The sequence below is a fragment of the Pleurodeles waltl genome, chromosome 10 (assembly GCF_031143425.1).
Source record: "Pleurodeles waltl isolate 20211129_DDA chromosome 10, aPleWal1.hap1.20221129, whole genome shotgun sequence".
Classification (NCBI taxonomy): Eukaryota; Metazoa; Chordata; class Amphibia; order Caudata; family Salamandridae; genus Pleurodeles; species Pleurodeles waltl.
Genome location: NC_090449.1, coordinates 244,917,705 through 244,930,601, shown reverse-complemented (window position 1 = coordinate 244,930,601; position 12,897 = coordinate 244,917,705). Strand labels below are relative to the sequence as shown.

Here is a 12,897-nt window from a genome sequence, read left to right as displayed (position 1 = left end):
CGTATATAAACGGACGTGTCCCCTTTTCTGCGTGGGCCAGATGCCCTTAAAAATTCTGGAGCTTGAAGTGTCTTTTTGATGTGTGAATGGATGTGCTATTTATGTGGTTTTTAGAACCATACCAAATCCTTCTAGTCTTCCCTAAGATGTTTTATGGAATTTTCCGACCAGTTTCAAACACGTTACTGCTGCAGTGGTGAATATCTTGTCGGCCTACATAAAATGTTCTGGTAAGAGATGCGCATTCTCAACACAGGAAATCCGTGTGTAGCAACCTGCCCGGTCACTCGGTGTGAATCCTCCCACAGTGGGGGTTTGCCTGTTGAGCTGGGGTGTAAAAGGTGTGAGTATCTTTCGGATATGAGGTGGCAATCATGTAGCTCATTTTCCAAATTCCACAATAGGGCAAGATGCCCCAGGTTTTCGTTGATGAGTGCAGCACCCAGAGGTTCACGTGAAAGTAGGTATCTCTTTGGGTAAAAGGTATTTTCTTTTGTTGTCCTCGAACGGCTTAAAAGTCTGCCAAGGGGGGCTGGATAGTTATAAACGGGTATAGGAGTTGCTGTAATTTTTAGAACAGCATCTGTAGACAACTGTCCCCTTGTTTGTAGTACCCCCCCACACTTTTTGCCTGATATCGGATGCTAACTTGACTGTGTGTGTGCTGGGATCCTGCTAACCAGGCCCTCAACACCTGTGTTCTTTCCCCAAAACTGTACCATTGTTCCACAATTGGCACACCCCTTACCCACAGCTAAGCCCCTTGTAAAAGGTACCAGTGGTACCAAGGGCTCTGTGACAGGGGATGGTCCCTAAGGGCTGCAGCATATATTGTGCCACCCCAAGGGACCCCTCACCAAACACATGCACACTGCCAATGCAGCTTGTGTGTCCTGGTGGGGAGAAAAAGGTAAAGTCAACATTGCATAACCCTCAGGGTGCCATGCCCACAAACCACTGCCTGTAGCATAGGCAAGTCACCCCTCTAGCAGACTGTCAGCCCCAAGACAGGGTGCACTATACCACAGATGAGGGCATAGCTGTATAAGCAATATTGTTCTACAGTGTCTAAGTCCATTCTTGGACATTGCAACTGCAGTGTGGCCGTACTGAGTACATGGGCCGGCAGTTTGTCATTACGAACTCCACAGCTCCATGATGGCTTTACTAGAGTCTGGGAAGTTTGGTATCCAACTTCTCAGCATAATAAACCAACACTGATGCCAGTGTCGGATTTATTAAAAAATGCACCCAAAAGGCATCTTAGATATGCCCTCTGTATTCTACCCAATCCTTCAGTGCAGGGCTAACTTGTCTCTGCCAGCTTGCCACTAGGAGACATGTTTCTGACCCCATAGGGTGAGAGCCTTTGTGGTCTCTACTTTGTGCTCTCTGAGGCCAGAAACAAAGCGCTTCACACTACCAAGACACCTCCCCGCGCAGGAACTGTTACTTTTGCTGGTGAGCCTCAAAGCCTCAGGTCTCCTGTGACAATGACCCAGGGCACTCCAGCTTGTGGAGATGCCCACCCCTCCTGGACAAAGCCCCCACTTTTGTCTGCAAGTTTGGTGGTAAACTTTGGAAAAACACGGAAGCGTGACCACTTCAGCTAGGACCACCCATAAGGTGTCCAGAGCTGAAGTGACCCCCTCCTTTGGGGCCAATAGGGTTAGGTCTGTGTCCTGTTCCCCTCCCTCCCCTCACCCACTCCCCCTCACCAAAGGGAGTGGACACCAGAAGTGTGTCAGAACCCTCAGGGATAGTAGCCATTGGCTCCTGCCCTCTGACTCCTGTAATGCTCTGAAATCCAGGATTTAAGGGCCTTCCTGAACCCAGCTCACCAGATTCCTGGTGACCTCACTAGAAGAAAGGAGGCTTGCTAAGCTGACCCCTCAGCAGTGAAGACTGAAGACGCAAACTGACATGGCCATAGCCTGCAGCTCCCTGGCCTTAGGGAACCTGATGTTGGGTGCAGCATACACCCCCCCTGTGCAGCCTTTTGTTTCCTGGAACCGACCTCCTGGACTTCACCTGCAGCATCTTTGTGGCCCCAGGGGTCCTCCTATGGGAAAATATTGGGAGCCCGATTGCACCCGTCCCCACCCATGCTGCAGAGGGTATGTTTGGTGCTGACCTGCGCGTGAACCCTCCCCTCCCCTTACCCCCGTGCTCCTCTAAACCCCCCCAAATCTGCCCTCCGTAAACATGGGTACTGATTCCGAGTGCCCCCAGTCTCCATAGGAGCCCATGTTAAACAAACCTAAACTTTGACCTCTGCACCCAGCCGGCCCCGTGTTGCTGGTGGTGGGTGTTTGGGGTTAACGTGAACCCCAACCTGTCTACATCCTAACCCCCGGAGACTGGAACTTTAAATCGTGTACTTACCTCAAAAACGTATTTAACTTTTCTTCCATAAACTGTTTCTGAGAATTGCACTATCAACTTTTAAAACAGATATTGCTATTTATTTGAAAAGTATTTAAGTTACCAAATTGAAACAAAGCGGTATTGATACATATGTTGGATACTTACTTGCTAATGTACTTACCTGCAACTTGAATCTTGTGGTTCTAGAAGTAAAGTAACAAAACATATTTTTGCTATATAAAAACTATAGTCATTGAGTGTGTGCTTCACTTTATTGCCTGTGTGTGTACAACACATACTTTGCACTACCCTCTGATAAGCCTAACTGCTCGACCACACTACCACAAAAGAGAGCATTAGTATTATCTACTTTATCCTCTGTTAAACCTTTGGGGAACCCCTGGACTCGGTGCACACTATATCTCATTTTGCTATAGTATATACAGAGCCAGCTTCCTACAGCATCTGCCTGCACATTGCTACCCGCTGAAGAGCTTTGAGTGCCCCATCTGGTAAACAAAGTAAGATATCTGACTAGAAGCATGACTACATTAATCTGACTCTACTACGTCTGTGGCACGTGGGTCATTCATTTGCAACTGTATCCCTGTTGTAAGGGCACAAAGCTTTATGAGAAGTTTAGTTTAACTCTTCAAACCTAGCAGGCTAGTGCATGTGCTGCAATTGCAAGCCTTCCTGAAATGACTAAGCATATATAATTTAAGGAACTGCTGCTTGCTTGGATAACGGCATACATGTTAGCTTGGGCCAAGCGTTCCATCCTGTTCCACCGTTTCTAATCTGGCATGGCACAGTTAGCACGAATTCCACCACGTTTGGCTGAGAAGTCCAGTTATTTGTTTTCTCCGTGAGTCACTGCGGTTTGCGTGTGCAACTGTTATTGTTTAAAACTACACAGAGGGTGAACAACTAGTCTGCTGCTTTTAAATATACTTCATGTTGGCAGTGCAAGAGCTGGGTAATCAGACCTGTTGTAGCAGTCACCATTATGACCTCCACGCGCAACATTTTATGATTTTAAAGTTTTCACCACTTTCTACAGTAATTTACCAAACTAGACTTAACCTAATAATTTTCACTTAATAATATGCTACTGATCACAAATGTACTTAGGAATGGTGTTTATAGTAAAGTTTTATTGGAATGAGTGTGTTCTGGTTCCAGTCCAGAACCCAGTGTGATTGGAAAGAGTGCCGGTTGGAAAATTAACCTTTAACAATATTCCTTCTGTTTGCTTTGTGCTCCTGAATACAATCTACTTATTCAAAAACGGGAGATCTAAGTATAAAAATCACTTTTTTTTTAGCATCCATTTTTGTTAAAGATGAAAGAATGCAAAAAACTCGATCCAAGTAAAAAGAAAAATAGTTCTTCTCCAATAATGTATTTAGATCTACAATTTTTAGGTAGACTTAAACACTGTCTAGCTGAAATGCTTTAGATGGGCATTAGACATTGCTTAATGTGACAGCTCTTTTACCCAGCATTTCCTGGTTGAGGAATCCCACCCAAGTCTTGCTTGTCACTGGTGATGCATTTTAGATATTTTCGAAATAGGTTATTGCATTGACGTGGAATTGACTATTTTTGTGTTTTTTGCAGGGCTGTGGGTAAAACATGCTTGCTCATCAGTTATACGACCAATGCATTTCCTGGAGAATACATCCCCACCGTGTAAGTACATGTATTTTTTTCCACACTACTGCTAAATATCAAAGCTGCTGGATATAAACGAGGCAGTTTCCCTTGGCCATTCCAGAGTACTGTTGAACAAATACCGCCAAAAACAAATGTTACAGGGGTATTCAATGCCAACCTTTCCTGACTATTACTTTCCGTTATCTTCACCTGCTTTCCAACCCAATTGGTCTGATAATTGTCTCTATTAGGAGCAGGTTGGTGCCTATATGATTAGAGTAGTGAAAACACAGTAAAAAGTACTAATGGTGACTGAATTAATTCTACTCTTGCAATCCAAACTGACGGTTGATGCTATTTCTCCTTTTCTTATTGACGTCTTCATGGTTTACGATGAATGAAAACTTGTGCTATTTGGGTGTTGCGATGTGTAGGAAATTATTGTGTACTCCTTAATGCTAGGAGATTAGGCAGTGCATGCCCTTTCACTTGCGATTGTTTAAAAAAAAAAATAATAATAATCTGAAAAGGGCTTACTGCCCACCCATCTTCATCAACGCCAACCGGGTTTTATTTTGCTGGTTGCTGCAGGCACTTTTGGGAGGACTTAGGTTTCACATCTTTAAATCACACACTCACTCACACACACTCTCACTCTCTCTCACACACACTCTACCGATCCATCTTGGACTGTTAAATAAAAAAAAATATAGACTTGAAGATGCAGCCGCATGCACGCCTGAGGTATTGTCAGTAGGTCCTTAAGCTAAGATGTAATGGCTTTGCTAATGCTTTTTTACTCACTCTAAATTGGTTGTAGAGCACAGGAGTGATGGGAATTTCACAAGTCAGTTCCTTTTAGTTAAGTATTTGAGTGTGCCTGGTTAGATGCTTACATCCTGTGTCTCCTCCATGGCAACATGAATGGAAGCCACTTTTCGCAACCTCTCACTTCTACTGTAGCTGAGTTTTGAAGAAAGCGGATCTTGGAAGTATGGTTTTTTGAGACTACGTTATTAGTGTTAACTTATTTGGCTGTCCTCTCCGACAAGCTTGTAATTTACAAGAAAAACACTATGGAGATTACAACATGAGTGCATAGGGATAGTGGATGAATAGTTAAGAGTGGGTAGGAAATCTATACTTAAGTTACACCGCATAGCTGCTTGGTGCCTCCATCTCCCTCCCCACCCTTAGTTAGGTGTGACACATTGTAACTATTGCCAAAGCTGATAAGTATTACCTATGCAAGATCTATTGGGTTCGTTAATGTTTTTTGCCACGTTAGGTAGCATGGTTTGAAAGTGTTTGCTTTAAAAAAAAAAAAAAAGTGATGCGGCCAGTGTTGAAAGTGAATCTGTGGTGCTGAACAATGATTTTACTAATAGACATTCATATACATCCTGATGCCTGAAGTTGCTCTTATTAGGCAGGTAATCTTGTGAAGATGCTCGCTGTACAAAGTACTAAAGCGAAACCCTCGCAAGGAAACTTTATTCACATCCGGTGCCCTCAGGACAGCAGCTACACCACCAGCGCCTATGCACTTCATGATATGTCTCGTTCCAGCTAGTGTTGCTGCCAGGCTGAGATTCAGCAGTAGGAGCTGAACTCGTGGCAGGGCGGGTTACACAGGACTCTGAGACATGTCCACCTTGTAGAGCTGATTGCCTGCAGCTAACGTCTGTACCCGCCCAGCTATTAAAACACAATGAGAATGTCGCTCCAGGTTATGCAGAGCCGCTCTAAAGGGAGTCCTTTTGGAGGAGAGGGGGCTTTCATAACAGGTGTCGTATAGGGGTAAATGAAAGGACAAGTGCAATCTGAATGCTTTCCCAAATATTGCATGTAGGCGACCCCACTTGTAGTCTGAGACGAATTAATCTGGACACACACAGAACTGTTCTCAAACATTGCATCGAATACAAAGAAAAAAATGTTTTTTAAATCAGTTATGTACACATTGTTTTCGTTGCTGTGGTGTTTCATTTGTGTAACTCTGTTAAAATTAGGCCCAGTAATATGAATCTAGTGTATCTACTCCTGTGGGATGCAGCTAGGCTGAAGGATTATCACGCACGACTAAGCTTTTAAAACGTATCATTTAGTTATCTGCTTTAATCATACTTTCTGATTTATCGGTTTCGTAAGAGTTAAAAAGTAGCCGAATACCTGGATTTGCTTTTGCAGCTCCACATCCTGTAATTGTGAAATAATGACTAATATTCAGAGAATGTCTCCTGCTGACGCACTATGTATTCAGAATGTCTGGTGTTGTATTTTTTTTGTCTGGCATAGTCTGCTTTAGCTTGTTGCTAGGCTCGTGTAACCCAAAAAAATTGCCTCTATCTCGGTCTCTCTCTGACTGTCCTTTGGGTCTCTTGCAGTGTGAGATTACTTTTTTCCGATCACATGAGTACAAGTCCACCCAAAAAGTGGTGCCTTTTAGTGTCGGGAATGATGACTCAATACTTTACTTTGCCGGTGCCTTTTTTCATTATTTATACTTCCTTATTTGTATTAACTTTGTGGTTTCAAGTTACACCTAGTCAAGGCCAGTTGTACGTTTTCTTAGCACCAGTAGGAATCCTATTTTCTTACGTTCGTTAAAACTAGGGAGGGTTTCTATACCTGCTCGATCTGCATGCAAGAATCAAGAATCACCTGTTCTTTTCTTTAAAAATAATGTACTGTGGTTGCCTTTTTTCAGCATGTTTTTTGTGTGTCTTATGAAATGAAAAATAAAATATAACCATTGCGCTAGATTGCCAAATGCTACATGTACTAGCTTTGCTAGCGCTCGTTTTCTTTTAGTGTGGAGCCTGTTTCTTAATTCTCCTTGATTTTGTAGTTTACCCCAAAGTGTGTGTTATGGTAATTGGCTAACTCAGTGCTTTATGCAAGCACTAATTTGAACAGTTTAACGTGCACTGCGAGTCACAGTTCTCATTTGTTGAAACCTCACTTTTTTTTAACCTATTGTACAGGTTCGACAACTATTCTGCCAATGTAATGGTTGATGGAAAACCTGTCAACTTGGGGTTGTGGGATACAGCCGGACAGGAAGACTATGACAGGCTACGTCCCTTATCATATCCGCAAACGGTAAATATTACTAAGACCCTAACAGCCTTGCGTGGGTAAATGTCGATGGTTACCATCTGAAGCATTGAACTGTGAAATGTAAAAATGAACCGAACTGGTTTGTCATGGTTATTTATAAGCACTCAGACGTAAAACTGCCCTACCGAAATAATGTCCACAACGGCAGCAATTGGAGCCTTAGTTAATTAGGCTTCTCCCAGGCAATGTCTAGTTGTGTATTCTGTTCTTCATAATGGTACGTTATGTTTCACTAGGACTTGGATATTCTGCCTTGGGTCACCACTGCACCTTTTTCCTTACCTTGGAGCATCTGCCTGGGAACTATTTGCATTTTTATCGGCCCACCACGACACACAAAAGCTTGGCTGTAATAAAAAAAAAAAATATATATATATATATATATATATATATTATGTTTTTTTGGAAACCGCTCCAAGCCAAAACTCACAATTAGAATGTTTAGAGCGGAATTATTGTCAGTTTATTATTACGTGAGCATGCGCCTGACCACAGAAGGCATATAGGTCACTAGCTGCATCACTGTAAAAAATAAACAGCACAAGTTAGTGTGATCTGCTATATCAAGTTGTCTTCTTGCTGCCTTAGTTATAGGTAAACCTTTAAAAATGCACCTAGTTCTTCCAGTCATGAACTTCTTTCATATGGCTATACATTGGGGTTCGTCTATCCTCTAAATGGCAGTAACAGAAAAGCAAGACTGCTGAATGTGGTCACATATTGGTTTTGTATTTTGGGTTTGCATAATAGCAGTTTGAAATGATGAAATTACAAGCAGGTTCTTATGCGATCATGCTTTGCCTCACATAAAGCACAAGTTGAAAACAAAATACTGACTGAGTTGATGACGGTGACATTAATTTTCATGAATGAAATTCAAACAGTGTTCCTCACAGTTAGTTATAGTGTTGACTTTACAGATTGGTGCATAAAATGCATTACTCCCAAACTGCAATTACTTTCTTAAATGTAACACCTCTAAAAACCGATCATCCGCTTCTCAGTATCACAGCTGAAGTTGTTGCCACTTCCCTACTTTATTATAGCTGCTTCTGGGTGGGCACATGACTGGCGCAGAAACCAGGCATGGTCGAATTCTTGGGCTTTCCCTTAAGCACAGAATGGGATTCTCCTAAACCTGGGTCTGAAAATGTATAAAATGGCTTCACCTGAAGGTTGTTTCCTTATTAAAGATACATACTGGACATGTCAAGGTGTCAAGTGATTAATCATAAAATCTACCACAATATGGTGGAAATGAGCAACTTTAATCTTCAAATTCCATTTGATTAAAAAAATATTTTTTGTTAGGGCTTAAATCAGAGCTCCTCAGGTGCATCCATCTCGGTGAGTGAGTTGATCCAAGCTAATACCCTGTTGCTTGCTAGGTGTAAACCGCTAACTCCTATTTGGAACCTCCATTTCTTGTGGTTGCTTTGTGTGTCTAGGGTGTGGAAAGTAATTGGAAATGGAGGCGCTTTATTGCCTTGCATGCCAAATAAATTCTCAATATCTTCCTGCTTAAAACCTCCATATTATTCAAGTGGAGACACGCGGGGTAAAATGAGCACTGAAAATTTCGCACCTAATTCTGTTAAATCATTCTTTTCTTGCCTCATTGCTCGATTTCTTTCATTGACATGGTGATTTTGATTCTTTTTAATTGTTGCTTAGTAAGAAAGTGAAAATATCGCTAAGGCATCCATATTAAGACTACTTTTTCCCCTTCTTTTTTTTTTTATTAGGATGTGTTCTTAATTTGCTTCTCGCTTGTGAGTCCTGCATCTTTTGAAAACGTTCGAGCGAAGGTAAGTAGTTCCATTCCTCTTTTCGAAACCTTGCCACTTGATGGTGGTGATCTTTGGGTTCAGCGTTTCAAAGAAGTGAAAGCATGCATGGCTTGACTTCTTAATTGGAAATCTGTAGCTGCACCACTGTATATTCCGTTATGTGACATTTATACCGTCTCTCTGAGTACACGGATTTCTGTATTCGAAGTTGCATAGCTAAAGCACATACCTCAGTTATGATACAATCTTAATACATGTATGGCATAGGAAAATCAGTATAATAACCAATTGAACACCGTGCAGCAATCGACAGCCTAGTATAACTAAGTTGCAAAAAAATTGATCACATGGTACTTGTAGGTTAAGAAGGGTTGGCGATGGAAGCAGGTGACAAAGGGCGAGAAAGAAGATGGAAAACAGCTTCTTTAGTTGGACCACTTCTGGAAAGAAACATGACTTGCAAAGTAAAACTTTTCAGTACAAAAACTATAAGAAATTATTGAAAATAAACCAGCATTTAAAATTTTTTAAGCTGATTACATTAGTGTGCTGGCAGACCATACAAAAGATCAGTTGCGCAATGCATTATCAAAGGAGTTACAAGTGATCTGAGCACTAATAAATCACATAGGGCTGGGAAGGTCTGCGGGAATTAGGCCAGTTTTTCTAGTAGATTCAATATAATGTACATGGGGAGTCTCCAGGCCAAGTGAAATGTACTTATTAATGCCTTATCATTCAGGCCGCTCCTTGGGTACACAGTTACATGAGCACAAACGTCACACAGTGCGAAGAATTACTGGGGCGTGTGTTGATGCTCTTTGTGATTCTGAGCAGAGTTGACTTTACTGGAGGGCTAAGTGGGGAAACTGAAAGTGCCGATGGGCTGCTTCTACTCCAAACAGTGTCTTAAAAGACACTACTTAAACGTCTTAAAAAAAGAAACTAGATGTTCCAGAGGAAATCACAAGTTTGCGTTGCTCAGAGTTTTAGCTTACGTTTTAGAAGCTGAACAGTCTGTTTTAAATGTATACTTTCATAAGTATACTATTTTGCTAGTCGTACTATACACATTATTGGGCTTTACATTCTGCTTTAACTCGTAATACTGTGTCTAAACCCTTAACATTACATATGTGATAAGAACCGTAGAGTGCACCAGCTCTGTCAGAAGCTGGGGCCAGTTTAAACATGACAGACTGCCTTGCTTTTACTGTAATGGTTGGGAACAGCTATATCAGTCATGAGCTTAAGCTTAACTTGTCTCGTTTACCTACACAAAAATTACTCCTTTGTTGCTTCATGATTGGATGACCTGTAACAAGTTTTCCCTATTCTCTTCATAATTATCAACCGATTCTAGCTTTGCTAGCACCCTGCAACCTTATTGGTTGATAGTGATCTTTAATCCTTGTGATCTTCAACACTTCCCCATACTAAAAAAGTTTTATTTATTTATTTTTTGAAACACTGCTGCAAAACATAAAATGAAGCCTCCAATATTTTGTTCTTAAATCAGATATGTTGGTTGTAGACTACAGATGTATATCTAATACCGCCCCAAAGCAAGCCAAATTCCTTGAATCCATATTTCCCTGCTCATTATCCTCCCTCCTCTTATACAGAAATAGGCTCCAACGGTGTCACATTACCGATTCTATTGCCGAAGCAGTTAAAGTAGTTTTTGATTAATTGTACATCTGCTGCTTGGAAGAAAAAAAAAACCCTGGAGATTTTGTTCCAAAACCAAATTAACTACAAAATCTGATTCTCTCCACTCGTGCCCTCCTTTGAGTAGATCCATCCACCATTACTTATGAGATTGTGGCACTATATTTTAAATGCATTGCTATGATCAGATTGTCAAGAAGGAGGGGTTCTATGTATTAGTCTCTTCCTCAGGACCATCAAATGAAAGCAGGTTGGTGGGCCTAAAGCACTCCTGCTAACTTTCAATATCTCCAACCTAAATTCTTTGGGCTCTCGTCCTTTTTCAGTTTTATTTGCAGAGTTTCTTGCCATCCAGTGTTATTCTTTATTTAGCAGACTAATTGAGACTTTGAACTTAACATCGGTACAAAGCCCAAATGGCTACCACACTCTCATCCGTTTTAGCAAATGTACAGTTTTAAACTGGTTTTCTTTGGTACACCATTATTCCTAACTTTTCTTAATCAGATTTAGAAATGGATAAGAAACTTAAAAGATAACATGACCGCTACAGTTTGTGACTAGAAACTGGGTTACCCCCACAATTTTTCGATTGTCTTTGATTGGGCTGCCAAAAGCCACAGCAGATAAAATCTTGTGCATTTGTAATGTTATTTCAGGTCATCTAGCTGAGCGGAGTCTCAGAACACCGTCCTCTATCAAGGTCATGTTTCTTAAATAGAAATTGTTCTTTCCTTACTTAAAATTGAAGACCTTTGGAGGGAAAACTTATGTAGAATACAAAAGTGTAAGAGACAACAGCAGGCAAAGGAGAGAGTACAGTCACTTTATTAGAGCGGACAACCACTTTAAGCAGACGAATAACCTCCACAATGAAATGCTTTTCCCTTTAAATTCTGGCTTATCTTTAATGTCACATTGATTTTTCTGCTTCATCATTATTGGTGAATTTACTGTTGCAATTTTTCAAAATTTAAAAGTGGAAAAAAATACCGACCTTGCTAATGTGTATTGTTAAACTATTTCACTTAACCAAAACTAGCAGAGATCAAGATAAGCTTGAACGTGCGCAAATTTTCATCCTCTTCAAATCTTACATCTTGAAAAACTTTTCTCGTAGCCATTTGGCTTGCCAGAAGATTCTAGTCTATTTCAGATTCTCATTATGATTAAGAAAGTTGTCCATTAAGTAATTATTAACGCTCTGAATTCAGCAGAGTTCCTTTAGAAATCAAGTCCACTGTCTTGTATCTACTGCAAAAGAAACCTACCGAGCATCAAAGTCCTGCAGGTCCTTTCATTGTCATTCCGGAACATGATCGGAGGATGATTATTATTGACTAATTTATTAGACCTTTTGGCTATGTTAGGTAGTTTGCCACTTTCTTCTCCAGTGGTTTTATAACTGCTCTATTCAGGACACAGTTTTGCATTGGCAAGAATCTTTCCTCTCTGATCAAAAGCTAGCAGTCCAGCCTGAGCCTTTTTCCTCTGCCCCAAAACCTGTCCTTTGGTAGCATTTCTTCAATAGCCCTCTCTTGCCTCTTATGCTATAAGAATTTAATGTGGTAGTCTCCCCGTATGCCAGTAACACAGAGATTCTTATTAACATTCAAGATCTGAAGCCATTCAATACATTATGCCTTCCTTCATGCTCCACAGGCTGTAAGACGATTAATTTGTGTAAACCTTTTAACCTCAATACCCCCAAGTGTGAGAACATGACCAGGAGTTTTCTTATTTTAGATTTGTAGGTGATTGCCTAACTCTGTATGCCATTGTCTTGAACCCACTCTAATGGCAAAAATCTTTGTGCTGCTGCTAGATTCTGACGTCTCTCTCAATCATTAGGACTCAGCAGCATAAAACGCCTCTTCTTACCATCTCAGAATTTTATTGAATTCTGCTTTTTTGCAGTAAGCTGCTAATGTTTGTCAGTGCCTTTGTCCTGACTGCGGCTTCTGGCAGCTGCTTTGCAGCATCGGCAGTGACTTTCTTACGGTTGATTAGGTATTTCACTTACCATAACTAGTATCTTTTAATTATTCTTTTAACTTTGCAGGAAGGCGCTATCAACCAAAAGTATTTATATCCTTGCTTACTTAAGGTTCATTTGTCAGCATTTTGGGTTATCAATAGTCGTATGTTATTTTTGTTGCAAAGCGAACGAGCTGCAATTGGAACTGCTGCTATGAATGTTGGCTTAGAATGTTTTTTGGTTCTCTTTGCATAGATGTGCAAATCTTCAGTAGTCTCTTGATGACCGATGAATGCAATAAGTCACTGG

At 41.0% G+C, this 12,897-nt stretch overlaps 1 protein-coding gene across 2 annotated transcripts in view; it reads left to right on the top strand.

The window, feature by feature from the left end:
- The window catches only part of RAC1 (Rac family small GTPase 1), a 54,259-nt gene that overhangs the window by 22,994 nt on the left and 18,368 nt on the right, over nt 1-12,897 (top strand). The window contains exons 2-4 of one of the 2 annotated variants that reach the window (XM_069210318.1): nt 3,991-4,062; nt 7,014-7,131; nt 8,895-8,957. In XM_069210318.1, coding sequence (XP_069066419.1) covers nt 3,991-4,062; nt 7,014-7,131; nt 8,895-8,957 — 253 coding nt within the window. Of the gene's footprint in view, nt 1-3,990; nt 4,063-7,013; nt 7,132-8,460; nt 8,812-8,894; nt 8,958-12,897 lie in introns of those variants that run through there. The other variant, XM_069210319.1, reaches the window with a different exon arrangement.